The sequence below is a fragment of the Gorilla gorilla genome, chromosome 6, assembly GCF_029281585.2.
Source record: "Gorilla gorilla gorilla isolate KB3781 chromosome 6, NHGRI_mGorGor1-v2.1_pri, whole genome shotgun sequence".
Classification (NCBI taxonomy): Eukaryota; Metazoa; Chordata; class Mammalia; order Primates; family Hominidae; genus Gorilla; species Gorilla gorilla.
In genome coordinates this window covers 34,602,061-34,620,238 of record NC_073230.2, presented here as the reverse complement: position 1 = coordinate 34,620,238, position 18,178 = coordinate 34,602,061, and the positions used below count along the sequence as shown (strand labels likewise).

The following is an 18,178-nucleotide window of genomic DNA, read 5'->3' as shown; positions in this document are numbered from 1 at the left end:
GGCCTCGCGAGCGTCGCCGCGCGGAGAAGCCAGCTGCCCCTTGGCAGTGATTTCGGAAATGTGTCAAGGTAAGAGGCCACAAGTTTAGCAATTTCAGTCTGGTGGGGCGGGAGTGGGGAGGTGGTCGATGTCTAAGCAGGGCTCTCGGGAACGTGGCTGGGTTTGTGGGGTGACGCGGTAGGGAGCCCCCACCCCATTGCTCCCGAAGGTTGGAAAGCAGGGGGAGGCCTAAGTAGAAAAGTTGAGGATTTTAGCTCCTTGCGCCAGCATTTCACCCAAGGCGAATCTTTCGATTTTGTAGAAATATACAGAATAGAATGGGCTAGGGATGAGAGGCATCTAGGCGAAAGTGTTCCAGCTGTGCTGCGATAGGGGGTTGTGGGAGGGCAAAAAAAAAAAAAAGGTGATCGCGGGTTGAGGAAAACAAAGTTTCCATTCTAAACAATGGGGTGGTAGAAGTCTGCGGCCGCTAAGGCGAGCTTATTCCCAGGGGCAGAAGTCCTGGAGGTCACTGGTTTCCTACTAGGTGCATCTCTAGGTCTGCCCGGCAGCTTGGAGAAAACCTTTGTTCCGAAAAAGGCCAATTCGGAGAAGTCGCATGTGATTTTTGAGAGTGCCAGACAAGTCTCTGTGTTGCATACTTGGAGTACGCTGTTATAAACCCAGCTGCAATTTCGCAGCAATTTCTTACATGTGAAAATTAGATCTTTTGTAGAAGATATTCTGCAAATATGCAAAAATGTATTGGTAAATACTAATACTTTTTTAAAAAGCTGGAACCGAGGATAAATTTTGACGGAGCAATCACTCCATTGGGGTTGTCATCAAACACATTTTAAATGAAAAAATTCCATTACATTTTGGAGGGTCGATTCAAGTTCCCTCTTTCTCCTATATTTAATTTTTTCTACTATTTTTCCATTAGTTTCCCACATCTTTTTCTTTTCCCAAATATACAGTGCGTGTTGAGTGGGGTGAATCCCAGAGAAAGTAGGCACTGCCTGTTTGTCGTGTAAATTTTGCCTATCATAGTTACTAGTCTTTGTTGAAAGCTGGCTCCCAAACTATGCCGGAGCAAAGCAACAAGGCAAGAAATGAGCGCTCACCCAGTGAGCTGCTCTCTGCAGCGGGAGCCCTCCCTACAATGCCAGAGCCGCCTCCAGTTCTAAGGCCAGAGGCTGTTTATTATGAAAAAATCTAAGAATATTGCAATTCAAAGGATGTGTGAAAAGGCCCCAACACTTCCCTAACAGGGGAAGGGCCATCTCAATGGTTGGATTTAGAAAACTTTAAAAGTATGTTGTTTAGTAATAGATTGCACCTGATAGATTCAAAACAGACACATCAAATATCCCAGAAAATGTTGACATTCTTAAAGATGAATGGGAAAAGAACATCATTGCTTGTGGAAAAATTTTCTAACTATGCATAAATGCGTGGATATGAGAAGCTCTGATTTTTTTTCTTTTTTTTTGCTAAAGCAAGATATGTAAAAGCAGCCTTTATTTTTCCTCTGTGGGACTGCAGCCCAACTCCACCGCTGGATAATTCAGAGCCTTGAAAGCATTGAGAGTGCCCTCCAAATACAAATTGTTTACTAGCAGTTTCGATCTCAGGACCTGGTATCTTTTCATTAGGAACTTGTTTTTCATAATAGTTTATTTCTCACTGCTTACAAGGGCCTACTCAGAAGGAGTACCTAGTGAACTGCAGCCTAATCCTTGCCGAAGGCCTTAATCCATGGGCCTGGTGTTTACTTTGGCCCCATAGGGCTGGCGGGTTATTACCCAGGTAGAAATGGGCAATATTTCCTCCTAAATAAAACATGGGCTCTGGAGGTGACTGTGTAACCACTGCATAAGGCTTGGTTGAGGCAAGCAGACACTGAAGATTTAAGTCAAAGTTACCCTGAGGGAGAGGGAGAAATTTAGTAGCTGGGAAGAATGGCAAAAAAGAAAGAAGGCAAATGAGCACGAGGGAGGAAAAGTGCTTGGAAGCCGACCCACACTACAACTGAATCGCTTTCTTCATCTCTTGGGGTGGGGAATCTCAGGAAAGCCGAGGCGCTCAATAAATGGAATATTTTATTGAGAAACCTAACACTCCAGTGTTAAAGTCTAGAGAGCATGGGAGCCTTGGGGGTCGGTCAGGGATGCTGGGGGCTAGGAAACCAACTGAGAGGGCCAAGGAGGCATTTAACTTGAGTTTCTGCTGCGTTAGTATCCTCTCATTTGAACCAGCAGCAGTCGGCCCGCCTGCAGCCGGCCAGCTCACGGGCAGTGTCTCGCTGCGTTTCCCGCTCGGCAAGCCCTGGTGGGAGTTGGAAGGCAGTCCTGGGCCAGAGAGGGGCTGCCATACACGAGCTTACACACTCTTTTTAAAAGCCAGAAGGAGCTCAAGCCCAACATCCCGTTTGGTTTATTACAAGGGGGAAAAAGTCATGCTAAAGAAACACATCTGGTTCACCACAGAAAGGTCACTGAAGACCCAACTGCCAATGCCATGGCTTGCGAGGCCCATAGCAGGCCTTCCAGCTCCTCTACTCTTCGGCTGGGGCAGCCTTTTGTAGCAGATGCAATACAAACTGACTTTTGTAACCTTGGTTGGCACGTGCAGGTCCCTGGATTCTATCCAGCCTAGAAGCCCATTTGGCTGCCCTACAGGGCCCTGACCTGAGCTGTCTGCTGCAGGGCACCCAGCTTGTCTTGCCAGCCAAATTGGCAGGGCCCCCAAGTCCCAGGACACTGGGGGACTCTGGAGGACCCAAGGAAAAGACTGAGGGGTGTGTGAACTCCTTCGAAATGATGGATCAAACTGTGGGAATATACAGATATGCATTTTTCACAGAATGAGTCAAAACTTACTTAGATTTTCCAGAAGGGTCCTGACTCCCTAAAAGGTTAGGAAATATAGGTTAAGATCATTGTCTTTTACTTTATTTGTATAGCCTCCACTATCTCAAACGTACACTGGCCCTTCCCAGATGTCGGCCTGGGAAGTTGCTTTCTGCATTTAGCCTGGAGAGGCATGACTCTAGGCCCAAGTCCTGGCCCACTGACCTGCTACGGCTCATTATCCATGAGGAAACCTCGAAGGTCTTGGGACCCACTTGCCAAATTACACAGCTTTTCTGAGAGGCATGGGCAGTGCTGAAGAGCAAAGCTTCCTTCCTAGGCAGCCCCCAGCTCTGTGGCATTTCCAGGTGGCATTGCTAAGGGCAACAGTTCCAGCCAGTTCCACCCTTCTGGTGAGCAGCGTAAGGACCAGGCAGATCCGGGAAGCTAAAGATAGGGCCACTGGCTGCGGTGCTCTGAAGCTTTTCTGCACTCAGGTTCGTCCGTCTCATGGGCCTAGAGGGTAGAGAATTTGCCTTGGCCTTGGGCGCAGGAGCATGAGAAGAGCGAAGGGGAGTTAATGATCTCTTGGCACAGACCCTGTCTTGATCCCTCTAAAGCCGCTGCTGCAGCTTCAAGACCCTGTCAGGCTGGAGAGAACTGGCTTTCTTATTCTCTCTCCCCTCCTGTTTCTCTCTCTTTTCTCTCCCTCTGTCCGTCTCTCCTTCTACCTCTCTCTTTTTCTCTCCATCCTCCTCCTCCGCACCCTGATGCTCAGTCCTCAAGGCCGGGTCACCGTGGGGCGCCGAGGTTGAAGTGGCTGGAGCGCCGCGCTAGCGGTGGAGCGGCCTTCTGGGCCCGGAGCTCGGAGCAGCCACCGCCCGCAGCGACCGCAGCTGCTTGAATCTCAGAAGCCAGAGCTAGAGCTCTACCTAGCCAGCTCTCTCTGCGCTTTCAGGGTCCTCTCAGGCTCCTCTTCCACCTTGGGCTGGATTCACACTGGGAGGAAGGAGGCAAAGTGCCGCGTATGACCCGGATGCAAGAGTCTTTCCCAGCTGAAGGCAGCGGCCTGAGCGGTCTATTTCCTGGGATGCCGGCGTTCAGTAATGCCAGCTCCGACTGGGGCCGGAGGGGCGGGCAGGCCTAGAGTATCCTGGAGACCTGTAGCCCACAGGCCAGGGGCAAGGCAGCGACCTCCCGGGCTCCACTGGATCTGGCCGGAAAAGGTTGCATTTCCTGAGACTAGCATGAGGCTCACACTTGGGGGCTAGCACCCCAGGCCGGCCATTTCCAGTTGGCTAAAACAGAGCCCCTGAGCCTGCTGAGCAAAGGGCCTGGCCTCCACATGCTCTTATAACAGGACCATGAGCCCAGCCCGGCCTTGCAGGGAAAGGATTTCCTCACCGGGGCCTCGTTAAAATGCACACACTGCAGGAGCAAGGACTGCCCTAGCTGAGGGTATGGGAGGGAGGGGAAGAGGGGAGGGGACAGAGAGGTAGGAGTGTAGTGACACTGGTTCTTGTTGTAGCCTCCAGGAGCATATGAGTGCCAAAGCTAACAGGAGAGCAGGAACATAAAGCAGCGGAGGTGTACACCGGGCACACCCCTCCAAGTCTCTCACTTTGGGCCAGCCAAGGACCCCAAGGCCAGCATTTTACTTCCCCGAAATGACTGTGGGCTTAGAGTCTTCCCTAGGTGATGAGGGGATGCTTGGATCTGGCTCTGGCCTTGGGAGTGGGAGTGGGGCCTTCTTTCCATCAAGGCTGGCAGCCGCTTCCCACCCCCAGTCCCGCCAGCCCACCAAAGTCCACTGAGAGGAGTTGTAGAGAAGGCAAGCCAGGTGAGCACAACACCAGAGGAGAAGATCCTAACTGGATCAACGGACTAGGGGAGAAAAGTGTTGGGGGTTAGGGGCTAGGGAACAACCACTGCATTTTGGGGAAAAATCTGTGGATACTGGAAGTAGAGGCAAGTCAGCTTCCAGTTCACTCTGGGCTCCTGACACCTTGAGGATCCTGACGGCCATAGGGCCAGGTTCGCCACTTTTGGGGAGGCAGAATTCAGACAAGGGGCCAGCTCCAGATCCAGAGCTGAATGGGAAGCGCGTGAGTCCCCGACACGGCCCCTTCAGTGGTTAGAGTACACCGGGGACTAGTGGCAGCTTCTGCGACAGGGATGGTGAGCACCCAAGGCAGACTGGGCGCGCACCATAAACACCCCACTTGTTAACTGCGCGGGGCCCAAGGCCGCTTCTAACGGACCCCGGTATGGGGCTCACGTCCGGGTAGGGGCGGGGCGAGCCCAATGGCCAGGCCCCCCACCAGCCACGTTGGGGCAGCCCCCACAGCTCCCGGCCTTCGGGCCAAGGTGTCGGGCGTGCGTCTCCTGGCCCATCAATACAGATTACATATTTATATCAATCGCGGGCTCTGAGGGCGCCCTCGGAGAGCGGCCCCGCGCCTACGAAACCAAACTGGGAGTGGTCGCGCGGAAACTCTGGCTCGGGATTGGCTGCGGGCGCCCGCCGCGGTGCGGGGGGATTGCTAATCGTATTCAGCATGTTTTGCACAAGAAATGTCAGCCAGAAAGGGCTATCTGCTCCCTTCGCCAAATTATCCCACAACAATGTCATGCTCGGAGAGCCCCGCCGCGAACTCCTTTTTGGTCGACTCGCTCATCAGCTCGGGCAGAGGCGAGGCAGGCGGCGGTGGTGGTGGCGCGGGGGGCGGCGGCGGTGGCGGTTACTACGCCCACGGCGGGGTCTACCTGCCGCCCGCCGCTGACCTGCCCTACGGGCTGCAGAGCTGCGGGCTCTTCCCCACGCTGGGCGGCAAGCGCAATGAGGCAGCGTCGCCGGGCGGCGGTGGCGGTGGCGGGGGTCTAGGTCCCGGGGCGCACGGCTACGGGCCCTCGCCCATAGACCTGTGGCTAGACGCGCCCCGGTCTTGCCGGATGGAGCCGCCTGAGGGGCCGCCGCCGCCGCCCCAGCAGCAGCCGCCGCCCCCGCCGCAACCACCCCAGCCCGCGCCGCAGGCCACCTCGTGCTCTTTCGCGCAGAACATCAAAGAAGAGAGCTCCTACTGCCTCTACGACTCGGCGGACAAATGCCCCAAAGGCTCGGCCACCGCTGCCGAACTGGCTCCCTTCCCGCGGGGCCCGCCGCCCGACGGCTGCGTCCTGGGCACCTCCAGCGGGGTGCCAGTGCCTGGCTACTTCCGCCTTTCTCAGGCCTACGGCACGGCCAAGGGCTATGGCAGCGGCGGCGGCGGCGCGCAGCAACTCGGGGCTGGCCCGTTCCCCGCGCAGCCCCCGGGGCGCGGTTTCGATCCCCCGCCCGCGCTAGCCTCCGGCTCGGCCGATGCGGCCCGGAAGGAGCGAGCCCTCGATTCGCCGCCGCCCCCCACGCTGGCTTGCGGCAGCGGCGGGGGCTCGCAGGGCGACGAGGAGGCGCACGCGTCGTCCTCGGCCGCGGAGGAGCTCTCCCCGGCCCCTTCCGAGAGCAGCAAAGCCTCGCCGGAGAAGGACTCCCTGGGTAAGCAGGGCTGCAGAGGGCTGCAGTCAGGCGGGAAGACAGGCAGACACAAGGAGGAGAAGGATCAGAAAACTAGGAGCCCGCGCAGCAGCCGGCCGGCCTTGGCCCAAGCTGCAGGCAGGCTGACCTTGTGAACTTGCTTTTTAATATTTGGGCGTGGGGACGCAGTAAAATTCATGTCCGGCTTAGCGCCCCACAGCAAGACGTCCTCGGCGCTGGCCTCAGCTCCCCCTGACTAGGGACGAGGACACCAGCGAGCAGGCCCCCTCCTGTGCGCTCTTTCCTGTGGCCGGGAGCACCCAGAGCCCTGGTCCCTGCCCAGCCTGCGCGGCGCGGCCCACGCGGGGGGAGGGGGAGGGAGGGAAAGTAGCTCGCCCGCAGATAGCGCGGATGTTTGTAAGGCATCCAAAATAAGCAGCCGCCAGCGCCAATAAATAAGCCCATTAACCGGCGAAGTTCGAGTTTACGATCCCCCATGCTTTTTTCAAAGTTGCTGAGGGGCGGGAATCTTCGTTGCGGGAAGAAGAAAAGGCAAATCCGGCCTGGAAGCTGGGGGCCCTGAGCTGAGAGCCAGAGAAGGGCCATTTCCCTTCCCCTGGACCTCGGAATCGCCCGGCTATCTATCCCTGGCTCCTGGAGAAACTTGAGGGAGGGCCCTTGACCCCCGAATCGGTTTTTCCTGCCTTCCCCATTGGACCAATGATGCCCTTCTTTCTCCCCTTATCGAGTCTTGGGCAATCAGGGCCCTGGAGTGAGACAGCCAAGCTGCCTGGCCCATCTTCCAAGTAAGCACCCCGCGCTCCTAGCCTGGGGGCTACAGGAAATGCTTGTCTGCCATATGGCAAGAGGCAAAGAAAAGCGTTAAGTTCAAGATGTACAGCCTGCCCTCCCAGGCCTTTCCTTCTGCAAGCATCTACGGCTTAGCGCTAAAACAGGTGTTTGGAAAAGTGGGGCAAATGTAAATTGGAAGGGTCATGTAGATTGAAGGCCCACTCAATTTTTGTCATGACTTTTGGAGGAACTGCTTGCTCTCAGCAAGCCAAAAACGGGGGCACGACTCTCTTCTCTGTGACTTGGGACATCTCTCTTATGGGAGAAACGGAGGCAATTCACCCCCGCGGGCAGCCCGTGTGGCCTCGACTTAATCATCCCCTCTTTATTCTCTTACATGCCAGGCAATTCCAAAGGTGAAAACGCAGCCAACTGGCTCACGGCAAAGAGTGGTCGGAAGAAGCGCTGCCCCTACACGAAGCACCAGACACTGGAGCTGGAGAAGGAGTTTCTGTTCAACATGTACCTTACTCGAGAGCGGCGCCTAGAGATTAGCCGCAGCGTCCACCTCACGGACAGACAAGTGAAAATCTGGTTTCAGAACCGCAGGATGAAACTGAAGAAAATGAATCGAGAAAACCGGATCCGGGAGCTCACAGCCAACTTTAATTTTTCCTGATGAATCTCCAGGCGACGCGGTTTTTTCACTTCCCGAGCGCTGGTCCCCTCCCTCTGTCTTCAGCCTCTGCCCAGGAACTCGCACCTGTGCTGGAGCCCTGTTCCTCCCTCCCACACTCGCCATCTCCTGGGCCGTTACATCTGTGCAGGGCTGGTTTGTTCTGACTTTTTGTTTCTTTGTGTTTGCTTGGTGCTGGTTTATTTGTTGTTTTCTGGGGGAAAAAGCCATATCGTGCTAAAATTCTATAGAGATAGATATTGTCCTAAGTGTCAAGTCGTGACTGGGCTGGGTTTGCTGTCTTGGGGTCCCACTGCTCGAAATGGCCCCTGTCTTCGGCCGAGCTGGTTTCCTGCCCAGCCTGGGGCAAACCTAGCCGGAAGGCCGAGGTCCCATTGTTGGCGCTGAGGTGTCTGGCCTGAGGTCAATGGTGCAAAGGAGCCGCCACCGGGCTTGTCTGCCTGGAGTGCTGTGCTGTGTTTAATCAGGGGATACAGGCCCCTGGGTTTCTTTTTTCTTTCTTCCTTTCTTCCTTGGCCAAGAGAAGGGCTTACAGGCATGGACATGCAGGTTGGCAAACGGGCTTGACTTTGGCTGATTTAAAAAGTGAGAAAGAAAGTAAAAAAGGTTAATTTTTCCTTCCTCTGTAAGATATCCCAGCTTTAAAAGGAAAAAAAAAGAATTACCAAGAGAAGGGGACTTCTCTTCCAGTTTCTGTAAGGTCTTACATTGCCTGACTAAAATGTTTCATTTACCTCTAAATTTCCATATCCTTCTGGCTGTAGATAAATAATGTAGTTTTGTTTATGCATTTGGAATTAGTGGATATTTTTGTCATTAAAATTGTTACCAATGGTAACATGTGACAAGCACACCACAATTCTCCCTATCTTGTGAAGTTGTTTTTTTTAAATCGCCTTGAACAAAAAGTTTTTTTTTGTTTTGTTTTTGCTTTCTGAAATTCACAGAAGCCTAGGAGGACTGGGGTAAGCGGAATAAACTAGAGAAGGGAGACATTGTTTGGATTTCCTTTATACTGTGAAGTTACATGCATAAAAGGGTCAAACCTGTAGATGCAGAAAAAGAAAAAAACTATAAATACAAATCTGTATAAATGTCTATTATTATGAAGAATTGCCAATCTTGTTTTAAGCAAATGCATTCTATCATTATTATAAATGTTAGTTCTAGCTCTATTTACTTCTAATCTTAAATCAGAATAAATTAATATTGTATTGCTGCTGTGCGTGGAAAAAGACGATGTTTATGTTCTTATAGAATAAAAGCTGTGGAATGAAGCTTTTTAATTTTACCTCTTTTTTGACTTCTTATCTTCACCTTCCACTTTATCCCGTTCACCACTTTTACAACAGGAGGACTAACCCGAGCCCCTGCAATTACTTTAGGCATCTATTTAAATATTACCTAGACGGTCGTAATTTGTCTGGGCCCTATAGCCCTGGTGCCGTAAGGTTTGTAGGCTTTTGTTCAGTTTTATGGCTTGCTAGTATATCTGGATTGTGGCTGTCTTGGACCAGTGATTTCAGTTGAGAGGGGAGCTGCATAGACAGAGGAAGCCAAACAGGATTTCTTTCGGGAGCCCCAGGGAGGTTTGCAGAGGCCGGTTATTTTGCGGGTGTCTGGGTCTCAGATGACCCTCAATCTGAATCGGGGAGCAGGCCTGGCCCACAGCGCATCTCTAGCCGCTGGAGGCAGCGGTTAGGTGGACCCGGGCTGGACTGCATGGGGGCCTCCCCCTCCCCCAGTACGGCCTCCCCCACCTGGCGGCCCTCCTTAGGGCCACGCGTTTCCTGCTTGCCAGAGTTGGGGGGGGGGGGGGCTAAGGGGAGGGGGCGCAGGAGCGCGCGCCCCGGCGGGCGGGCAGCTAGGAGGGAGACGGGGAGAGCGAGAGGCGGGAGGCCGGGGCCAGACAGGGAGCTGGGATCTGTACCGTCCCTGGCGCTTTCGAGCCTTCCACGGCTACCGCCGCTTGGCGCCGGCTCGCTGGGCTGCAAGATTTGGGAAAGCAGCGCGCACACTGCTTCTCGGAGCTGCTCTCGTCTCGCCTGCTCCCCGCCTTTATTCCTCTCTCCCTGCCTTTCCTCCCTCTCTTTTCCTCCCTCTCCCTCCCAGGAATACCTTACTGGGGCCTGTGGCTTCCCCTTCCTTGACGCGTTTGCAGCCGCCTGGGGCACTCTGTTGCACCGGCGGGCGCAGGTTGCCTAGGGGCTGGGCTGGGCCAGGCGCGATGGCAGGGTTCTCTCCTTGGCGGCGGCGGCGGCGGCGACAGCGGCGGCGGCGGCGGCGGCGGCGGGCGAGGCAGCCCTTCGCGGGCAGCACCAGAACTGGTCGGTGATTTAGGTAGTTTCCTGTTGTTGGGATCCACCTTTCTCTCGACAGCACGACACTGCCTTCATTACTTCAGTTGAAATCGTCTCCAGGTACCTCTGCGCGCGGGGGTCGGGCCGGGCGGGGCATCACGGCCCTGGTCGTGCCAGGCCTGCGGTGGCAACCTCGGCTTTCCCTGCGCAGGAGCTTCGTGTCTTTCTCCGCAGCGCTTTGCCAGCCGGCCGGCTTTCCCCTTCCACCACACACCTCCACCTGGTCACAGCAGGTAGGGTTAGGTTGGCTGCTCCTTCGCGGACGCCGGGGGCGTGGTAGGAATTCTGGGCTTTGGGCCATTCAAGGTCAGGGGCGCGCGCTTCCATCCTGAGCCTCCCACTGGAGGCCTGCGCCTGCCCAGGGACCTCCTGCCATTCTCTTGTAAGGCTGGAACACACACACACACACACACACACACACACACACACACACACACACACACACACACAGTCCCGGGTGTGAGCTCAGGAAAGAACCTTCTTCCAGTGGAGACTCAGGCTGGACTAGGAAGGATAGGGCAGGCTGGGATCCTGGCCTTGTCACTTACCCTTCTCTCTGTAAGTTCGGCCGCTGCTAGGAATCGCCTCTCTTTTCTTCCTTCTTTTCCCTGTCTTCCCTTCCTCTTTTATCTCTTCTTTCTTTTTTTCTTCTTTCCTTTGCTCCTTCCTGCCTTCTTTTCTTCCGTTGGCCTTTTTTTCATCTTCCGTCTCTGCCGGATTCTATCTCACCTCGTTATCTCCTTCCCAAAGCATCCTTGGGGAGGGGCCCAGGGCTGGCTTCAGGAGAGCCTAGGGGGTCTCACTTTCCTCTGCGGCTCAAGTAGAGGTTGGGAAGCCTGCCGAGGAAGGGCCCGCGTGGGGCGGCTGCCGAGGGCGGTGGGTTTGGGCCTGGTGTGTTACTCTGCAGACAAGGCCTCGGTTATGATCACGACCGGATGGCGGCAGCCTTGCGTTTCTTCTCCTGTCGCTAACGGCTGACTAGGAGATCTGATTAGGGGACCTTCGCTGCAGCTTTGTGTGCCCATATCGAGGGCAGGGAGGCCTTCGCCAGCCTCACTGGGGACTGGAGCTGAGGCCCAACCAGCCTCGCTGGAGCTTGGCCATTCGCTGGGAAGCTCTTAGCCGGCTCTTCCCGGCCTGCCGGTCGCAGCTTGGGGTTTGACCGCATTGAGGGAGACTGGCTAGGGCAAAGCTTGACTGCTTGCTTGCTAGTGGCTTCCATTAGGTACAAAACATGTTCCATACAGCACCTTTGTGCAGCTGGGTGCTGGAGAAGGGGACCCTTCCAAGAGCCAGTATGTTTTAAATGGGCAAAAAGAATCCCAAATTCCAGAGCCGTTGATATAAACTTGAGTCATCGTTCCAAATTGTAGTCTACAGATGGGAGCCACTCTGACCATTTTCCCTACAGAAAACAGAAAACAAACTATCTCTCCCTACTCCCAACACACACAGTTACAGATTCGTGCCCACAAAGCTGTTTCCTTTCCCTGCCTGGACTGGAGGCCCAGGAACTCTTTTGTTGCACAGCCACCGACCTGCTGTCTGAAAGGACCACACACCCCATTCCCTTCAACTCCTCCCTGCCATTTTCTGGACCAGGGCATTGGATTTATTTCAGAGATCACAGTTTCAGAAATCTCAGTCGAGAAGGGGCTGTTTTAAATTATACTCATTTATTATTTCTTTATGCATACGCTATCTTTCACTTCAAAAATAAAAGCAGACAAAAAAGTCAGACTATTCTGGCTCCAAACCTTTGGGCTGAAGGAAGACAATATTTGGTTTTCTGATTTTTCTCCCCTTTCTAGGCACCAGTAACATCTGCTTAACACTCAATGCCTGCTAATTGTTCAGCAATTCTCTTATTTTGGGGCTAAGGCTGTTTAAAGGAACAGCATTTTTACTTAAAAAATACTGAAATAATCAGTGTCTTCTCAGGCATAAAACGTGGAAAAGGCATCCAGTCATGCCCAGCCCATTTGCAGACACTTAAAATTGGGAGCCAGGGTTTCCTCCAGGGTTAATTTTTTAAATGAAAATCTCAGAGGCCTGGCGGACTGCGGGGTATTTAGGACACGGTGGACTGTGGTGGGGGTGGGCATGACCTAGAGGAATTTATGGGGCAAGGAAAATATTAGGGGGAGGGAGATGAGGCGGACAGGACGGGGCCATGTCGGAGTTCATTGTGTCGGCCACTTCCCTCTTCCAGGCGCGGGTGCAGGAAGGGGCACCCCAGTCGGTATCCGCGCGGCTTGGCAGCCTCGCTGGTATTTGGGAGTCCCAGCCGGAAGTGTGTCAGGGTGTTTGAGGGGGGGGATTACTGGAACTGCTGGTGAGGATGAAGGCAAAAGAGAGAGAGAGAGATGGAAGCGCCCGAGGCCGCCAGCCTCGCCGCCAGGGAAGTGGGCTAATGAAAAACACACTGTTGCAGGCACAGTATCCACACGTGAATTTGATTACCCCTTTTCTAGGAGTCGCTGCTTTCTGTTAGGAATTGGGGGCAGGGGGAGTTTCCTTCCAATTAACGGAGTGGCGGCGACCTTTTAATTTACCCCCAACGGGTGAGAAATAAACTTCCCCAAAGTGGCCAGGCCCAGGAATGGGACTGGAGTCGATGCCCTTGTACCCCTCCCCGTTCTAATTTCCAGCCCTGGCCTTGAGCTGTGGCTGCCTCTCTTTGGGCCTTGTACCTCTCCGCCGAGTCGCCGGGCCCCGTAGGTAACCAAGGAGAGGCCCGGAGTAGTAGCTGGAAAGGGGGGAAGGAGCACTGAAAGGCTCACACGGCCCCGGGACAGGCCACATCGGTGAGGGCTTCCCAGGTTCCGGAGCTGCGGGGTCTCTTAGGCGAGGCTGCCTTTTCCCAAACCGAACTTGCCTTCCATTCATGCCACTTGGAGTTTTTCCCCCAGCTGGGATTCAGGGAGCGCAACCAGGCTTGCAGCTCTCATGGTTAGAGCCTCTGAGGCTGGAGCACAGGGCTGGGTCGCCAGCCGCCTGCGCCTGGGAATCCTGATTGCCAGCTGATGAGAAAGGCGGGCTGGGCGCGCGTGTGCGTGGGGTCGAGGGCCGGGGGCCGAGGGCGCCGCACAACCAACCAGGCCCTCAAACCTTTCGCCCTGGGGGCGGCTGGCCGCTCCCTCCTGGCCAGCTCCTCCGTGGGGTCCTCGCAGCAAAGGCGAATTTAAGGGTTGCCCGGGCGCCCCTCGCTCCAGGCGGGTAGCTGTGGGGACCTACACCCGCGGTACTCCCTGAGCGGCCGGTCCCTGCCTGCAGTGCCTTGGTAGGGCCGGCGGCGGCTCCGTTTGGGACGGATCCTGCGTTGAATTTGACTTTTCGAGGGCGGCCGCGGGTAAACTCGCCTCTCCCGGGGACCGCATGGATTATTTACAGGGAGCTCGCCAACCAAACACAACAGTCTAACCTTTCCAAGTCCTCGTAAATTTTTACAGCTGGGAGCCACGGCGAGGCAAACGAATCTGTTGGTCGTTCCCGACTTCCCGCCAGCATGTGTGGCTTCTGAAACAATAACTCCTTATGAAATATCATAAATATAGATTTAAATACAGTAGAGCGACAATGCGATTTGGCTGCTTTTTTATGGCTTCAATTATTGTCTAATTTTATGTGAGGGGCTCCGCTGGCCGCACTCGCACGCGGGACCCGCGCCTTCCTGATGGCGTGATTAATTGTGATATAAAATAGTCCGCTTGAGAAGTGTGTGTATGGGGGGGAGACGGAAGAGTACAGAGGCAAGGCTAGATTTGATCTTTTAATCGTCGTTGGCCACAATTAAAACAAACCCCATCGTAGAGCGGCACGATCCCTTTACATAAAAACATATGGCTTTTGCTATAAAAATTATGACTGCAAAACACAGGGCCATTAATAGCGTGCGGAGTGATTTACGCGTTATTGTTCTGCTGGGCGGGCACGTGACGCGCACGGCCAATGGGGGCGCGGGCGCCGGCAACTTATTAGGTGACTGTACTTCCCCCCCTGGTGCCACCAAGTTGTTACATGAAATCTGCAGTTTCATAATTTCCGTGGGTCGGGCCGGGCGGGCCAGGCGCTGGGCACGGCGATGGCCACCACTGGGGCCCTGGGCAACTACTACGTGGACTCGTTCCTGCTGGGCGCCGACGCCGCGGATGAGCTGAGCGTTGGCCGCTATGCGCCGGGGACCCTGGGCCAGCCCCCCCGGCAGGCGGCGACGCTGGCCGAGCACCCCGACTTCAGCCCGTGCAGCTTCCAGTCCAAGGCGACGGTGTTTGGCGCCTCGTGGAACCCAGTGCACGCGGCGGGCGCCAACGCTGTACCCGCTGCGGTGTACCACCACCATCACCACCACCCCTACGTGCACCCCCAGGCGCCCGTGGCGGCGGCGGCGCCGGACGGCAGGTACATGCGCTCCTGGCTGGAGCCCACGCCCGGTGCGCTCTCCTTCGCGGGCTTGCCCTCCAGCCGGCCTTATGGCATTAAACCTGAACCGCTGTCGGCCAGAAGGGGTGACTGTCCCACGCTTGACACTCACACTTTGTCCCTGACTGACTATGCTTGTGGTTCTCCTCCAGTTGATAGAGAAAAACAACCCAGCGAAGGCGCCTTCTCTGAAAACAATGCTGAGAATGAGAGCGGCGGAGAAAAGCCCCCCATCGATCCCAGTAAGTGTCTCCTCCCTTCAAATCTGCCGCCGCCTCCACGCCGGCCTCCCGGATCTGCTGGCCCGCCAGGTTTCTCTCGAGGCTGCCTTCGTCCTCGCTGGAAGCCTCTCGAGTTGGGGCCAGGAGCCAGAAGTTGGTGTTTGGGACGCCTCAGATAGGGCCCCAAGTCTGGAGAGCACTGAAGAGCGGCCCGCAGGGCTACGGGAGAGGAGGCGGCTGCTGCAGCGAGAGGGGGCGGGGCGGGCACTTCGGGACGAGCCAAGACTGGCCGCCCCTCTCCTTGGCTGCCCCGGCCCAGGACCGAGATACTTTGGGCCGTTCTTCGAAAGCAGTGCAGCCCAGAGAGCCTTTTGTACAACTAGATTGTCCGTGAGCGGCGGCAGCCAGGGCAGCCGGAGCCGGGACGCTGGGGGAGACGGCCGATTCCTTCCACTTCTTCCCTTCGGCCAGTGGCGGCGTAAATCCTGCCAAGATGAGGCTGCGGGCGACCCCGGCCACAAGGGTCCCCATGCCAGATTATTCAAATAAGCCACAGACGTGATCAACGGCCTTAGGGCGCCCTGACGGCTTGCCCAGCTCCGAAGGCCTTCCAGGAAGGTTAAATAAGGAGTGGGGGGCGTAGAGGGACAGGTTGGGAAAGAAAGACGAAGTCAGTGAACGGGACAGAGGAATCCTAATCTTGCTACAGAAGACAAGGCAGCATGCTTTCCCTCTGCGTGGCAAGGACACCTGTTTCCAAATTTCATTCTATACAGCGTTCGGAGAGTGGGAGGAAGGAGAAGGGGGACAAGAGGACAGAGTAGGAGAAAGGAAGGTCTCGGAGGGGAGGGGGAGCCAAAGTTTTACTGCGTGCAATTTTAAGTGACCGTCTGTGCGTCTGTCTGCCAGGGTTCCATTGTGTCCGAGGCCTGACTGCCTTTCCTAACCAATTCAGCAGAGTTCTGCACTTCGGCCAGAGACCCCATGCAGGAGGCTCCTTTGCCCCAGGAGGATGTGCGTCTTCTCCTCCTAAACCCAGTGTTTCTCTTCCCCGCAGATAACCCAGCGGCCAACTGGCTTCATGCGCGCTCCACTCGGAAAAAGCGCTGCCCCTATACAAAACACCAGACGCTGGAACTGGAGAAAGAGTTTCTGTTCAACATGTACCTCACCAGGGACCGCAGGTACGAGGTGGCTCGACTGCTCAACCTCACCGAGAGGCAGGTCAAGATCTGGTTCCAGAACCGCAGGATGAAAATGAAGAAAATCAACAAAGACCGAGCAAAAGACGAGTGATGCCATTTGGGTTTATTTAGAAAAAAGGGTGAGCTAGAGAGAAAAAGAAAGAACTGTCCGTCCCCCTTCCGCCTTCTCCCTTCTCTCACCCCCACCCTAGCCTCCACCATCCCCGCACAAAGCGGCTCTAAACCTCAGGCCACATTTCCCCCAAGGCAAACCCTGTTCAGGCTGGTTCGTAGGCCTGCCGCTTTGATGGAGGAGGTATTGTAAGCTTTCCATTTTCTATAAGAAAAAAGAAAATTTGAGGGGGGGGGGGCATTAGTGCTGATAGCTGTGTGTGTTAGCTTGTATATATATTTTTTAAAATCTACCTGTTCCTGACTTAAAACAAAAGGAAAGAAACTACCTTTTTATAATGCACAACTGTTGATGGTAGGCTGTATAGTTTTTAGTCTGTGTAGTTAATTTAATTTGCTGTTTGTGCGGCAGATTGCTCTGCCAAGATACTTGAACACTGTGTTTTATTGTGGTAATTATGTTTTGTGATTCAAACTTCTGTGTACTGGGTGATGCACCCATTGTGATTGTGGAAGATAGAATTCAATTTGAACTCAGGTTGTTTATGAGGGGAAAAAAACAGTTGCATAGAGTATAGCTCTGTAGTGGAATATGTCTTCTGTATAACTAGGCTGTTAACCTATGATTGTAAAGTAGCTGTAAGAATTTCCCAGTGAAATAAAAAAAAATTTTTAAGTGTTCTCGGGGATGCATAGATTCATCATTTTCTCCACATTAAAAATGCGGGCATTTTAGTCTCTCCATTATCTATATAGTCCTGTCTTGTCTATTGTATATATAATCTATATGATTAAAGAAAATATGCATAATCAGACAAGCTTGAATATTGTTTTTGCACCAGACGAACAGTGAGGAAATTCGGAGCTATACATATGTGCAGAAGGTTACTACCTAGGGTTTATGCTTAATTTTAATCGGAGGAAATGAATGCTGATTGTAACGGAGTTAATTTTATTGATAATAAATTATACACTATGAAACCGCCATTGGGCTACTGTAGATTTGTATCCTCGATGAATCTGGGGTTTCCATCAGACTGAACTTACACTGTATATTTTGCAATAGTTACCTCAAGGCCTACTGACCAAATTGTTGTTTTGAGATGATATTTAACTTTTTGCCAAATAAAATATATTGATTCTTTTCTATTTTTTGCGGGTCTGCTCTTTGCACCTTCTTCTCTGGGTCAGGGGAGCCAGTGTAGAGTCTCTGGGTAGGGGCGGGCTAGGGTGGTGAGAAAGAGCCCCAATTTTGCCTCTGGCTGGCTTTCAGGAGCGGGACCTGCCACAACCAGTCCGCCGAGCTAAGCTCTCCCAAACAGGCCAGCTGCCTGGCGGCGAGAAAAGCTGGGAAACCCGGCGGAGGAGCCAGGCTCCCGGCCTTGTGTCTATGTGCGGGACGGCGGAGAAGCCCCTGAGGAGCTGAGCTGGGCTGGGCTGGCCAGTAGCAGTGGAAAGACCACTCTCACCTCGGTGCCCCCGAGAAAATTCCCAAACCTGGGCCTTCGTTAGCTTGGTGAGGAAAAGGGGGAGAGGGTGACAGGATAGAGAGCTGGGAGCCGCCTTCTAAGCAGGCTCTGAAGAGGGAAATAGGAGCCCCACCGGCCCAACGTGGCCATGCAGGCAAACATTTTGGGGGCTTGCAAAGGAACAAAGCCCTGCATCCTCGCACCGCCCGCCACCCCCGCGGAGTCCTGCCAGCCTGGCCCAAGAGAATCTGGGTCCTGCACTGCAAGCACCTCCCGAGCACAAGGCCTAACAGAGGCAGGGCTGAGGCAACTGACGAGCCCCTAAGCGCCATAAAAGAAAACGAGGGCTGTTACCGTTTATGGGGTGTAAAGGGCTACGGGGGGAGGGGGGGGGGGAATGGCCACAACTTCGGAGGCCTGAGCGCTTTCCAGATGTGGCCAGAGGGTTCGGCCTCGCTTCCACCCCCTTGCTTCTCTCGCCCCACCCCCTTCCCCCACTCCACGACTTCTGCAAAGTTGGATGTGTTCTAAGCTTAAAAGGGGAACCAGGGCGCGG

General features: G+C 54.4%; 2 protein-coding genes, 1 long non-coding RNA gene and 1 other non-coding gene across 5 annotated transcripts; 3 read left to right on the top strand and 1 right to left on the bottom strand.

Annotated features, from left to right (window-relative positions):
• Positions 1 to 746: 746 nt before the first annotated feature.
• On the top strand, positions 747 to 9,111 carry HOXA10 (homeobox A10). The gene is made up of 2 exons (XM_019031804.4): positions 747 to 6,366; positions 7,542 to 9,111. Exons 1-2 carry the CDS (start codon positions 5,409 to 5,411, stop codon positions 7,814 to 7,816), a joined length of 1,233 nt encoding a protein of 410 aa, XP_018887349.2. The 5' UTR covers positions 747 to 5,408; the 3' UTR covers positions 7,817 to 9,111.
• LOC109027859 (uncharacterized) lies at positions 7,782 to 11,265 on the bottom strand. Of its 2 annotated transcripts, XR_010134626.1 has the most exons (3): positions 10,743 to 11,265; positions 9,953 to 10,414; positions 7,782 to 8,407 (listed from the first exon to the last, which is right to left on the bottom strand). It is a non-coding gene; the product is annotated as an uncharacterized lncRNA (long non-coding RNA). The 2 variants fall into 2 exon arrangements; XR_002006957.3 differs by lacking the exon at positions 10,743 to 11,265 and having other exon boundaries at positions 9,953 to 10,601.
• Positions 10,172 to 10,229, top strand: MIR196B (microRNA mir-196b). Its single transcript, NR_162073.1, has one exon. It is a non-coding gene; the product is annotated as a microRNA mir-196b (primary transcript).
• A 73-nt stretch (positions 11,266 to 11,338) lies between the features above and the next one.
• Positions 11,339 to 17,138, top strand: HOXA9 (homeobox A9). Its single transcript, XM_004045225.5, has 2 exons — positions 11,339 to 14,858; positions 15,895 to 17,138. The coding sequence occupies exons 1-2, from the start codon at positions 14,279 to 14,281 to the stop codon at positions 16,131 to 16,133; spliced, it is 819 nt and encodes a 272-aa protein (XP_004045273.2). The 5' UTR covers positions 11,339 to 14,278; the 3' UTR covers positions 16,134 to 17,138.
• The last annotated feature ends 1,040 nt before the right edge of the window (positions 17,139 to 18,178 follow it).

What these genes read in the sequence shown, in the direction of transcription:
- HOXA10 (XM_019031804.4), top strand. Translation starts at nt 5,409, where the DNA reads ATGTCAGCCAGAAAGGGCTATCTGCTCCCTTCGCCAAATTATCCCACA. An exon ending in GCCGGAGAAGGACTCCCTGG is followed by an intron (nt 6,367 to 7,541) that starts GTAAGCAGGGCT and finishes CTTACATGCCAG; the next exon opens with GCAATTCCAAAGGTGAAAAC.
- HOXA9 (XM_004045225.5), top strand. Translation starts at nt 14,279, where the DNA reads ATGGCCACCACTGGGGCCCTGGGCAACTACTACGTGGACTCGTTCCTG. An exon ending in AAAGCCCCCCATCGATCCCA is followed by an intron (nt 14,859 to 15,894) that starts GTAAGTGTCTCC and finishes TCTTCCCCGCAG; the next exon opens with ATAACCCAGCGGCCAACTGG.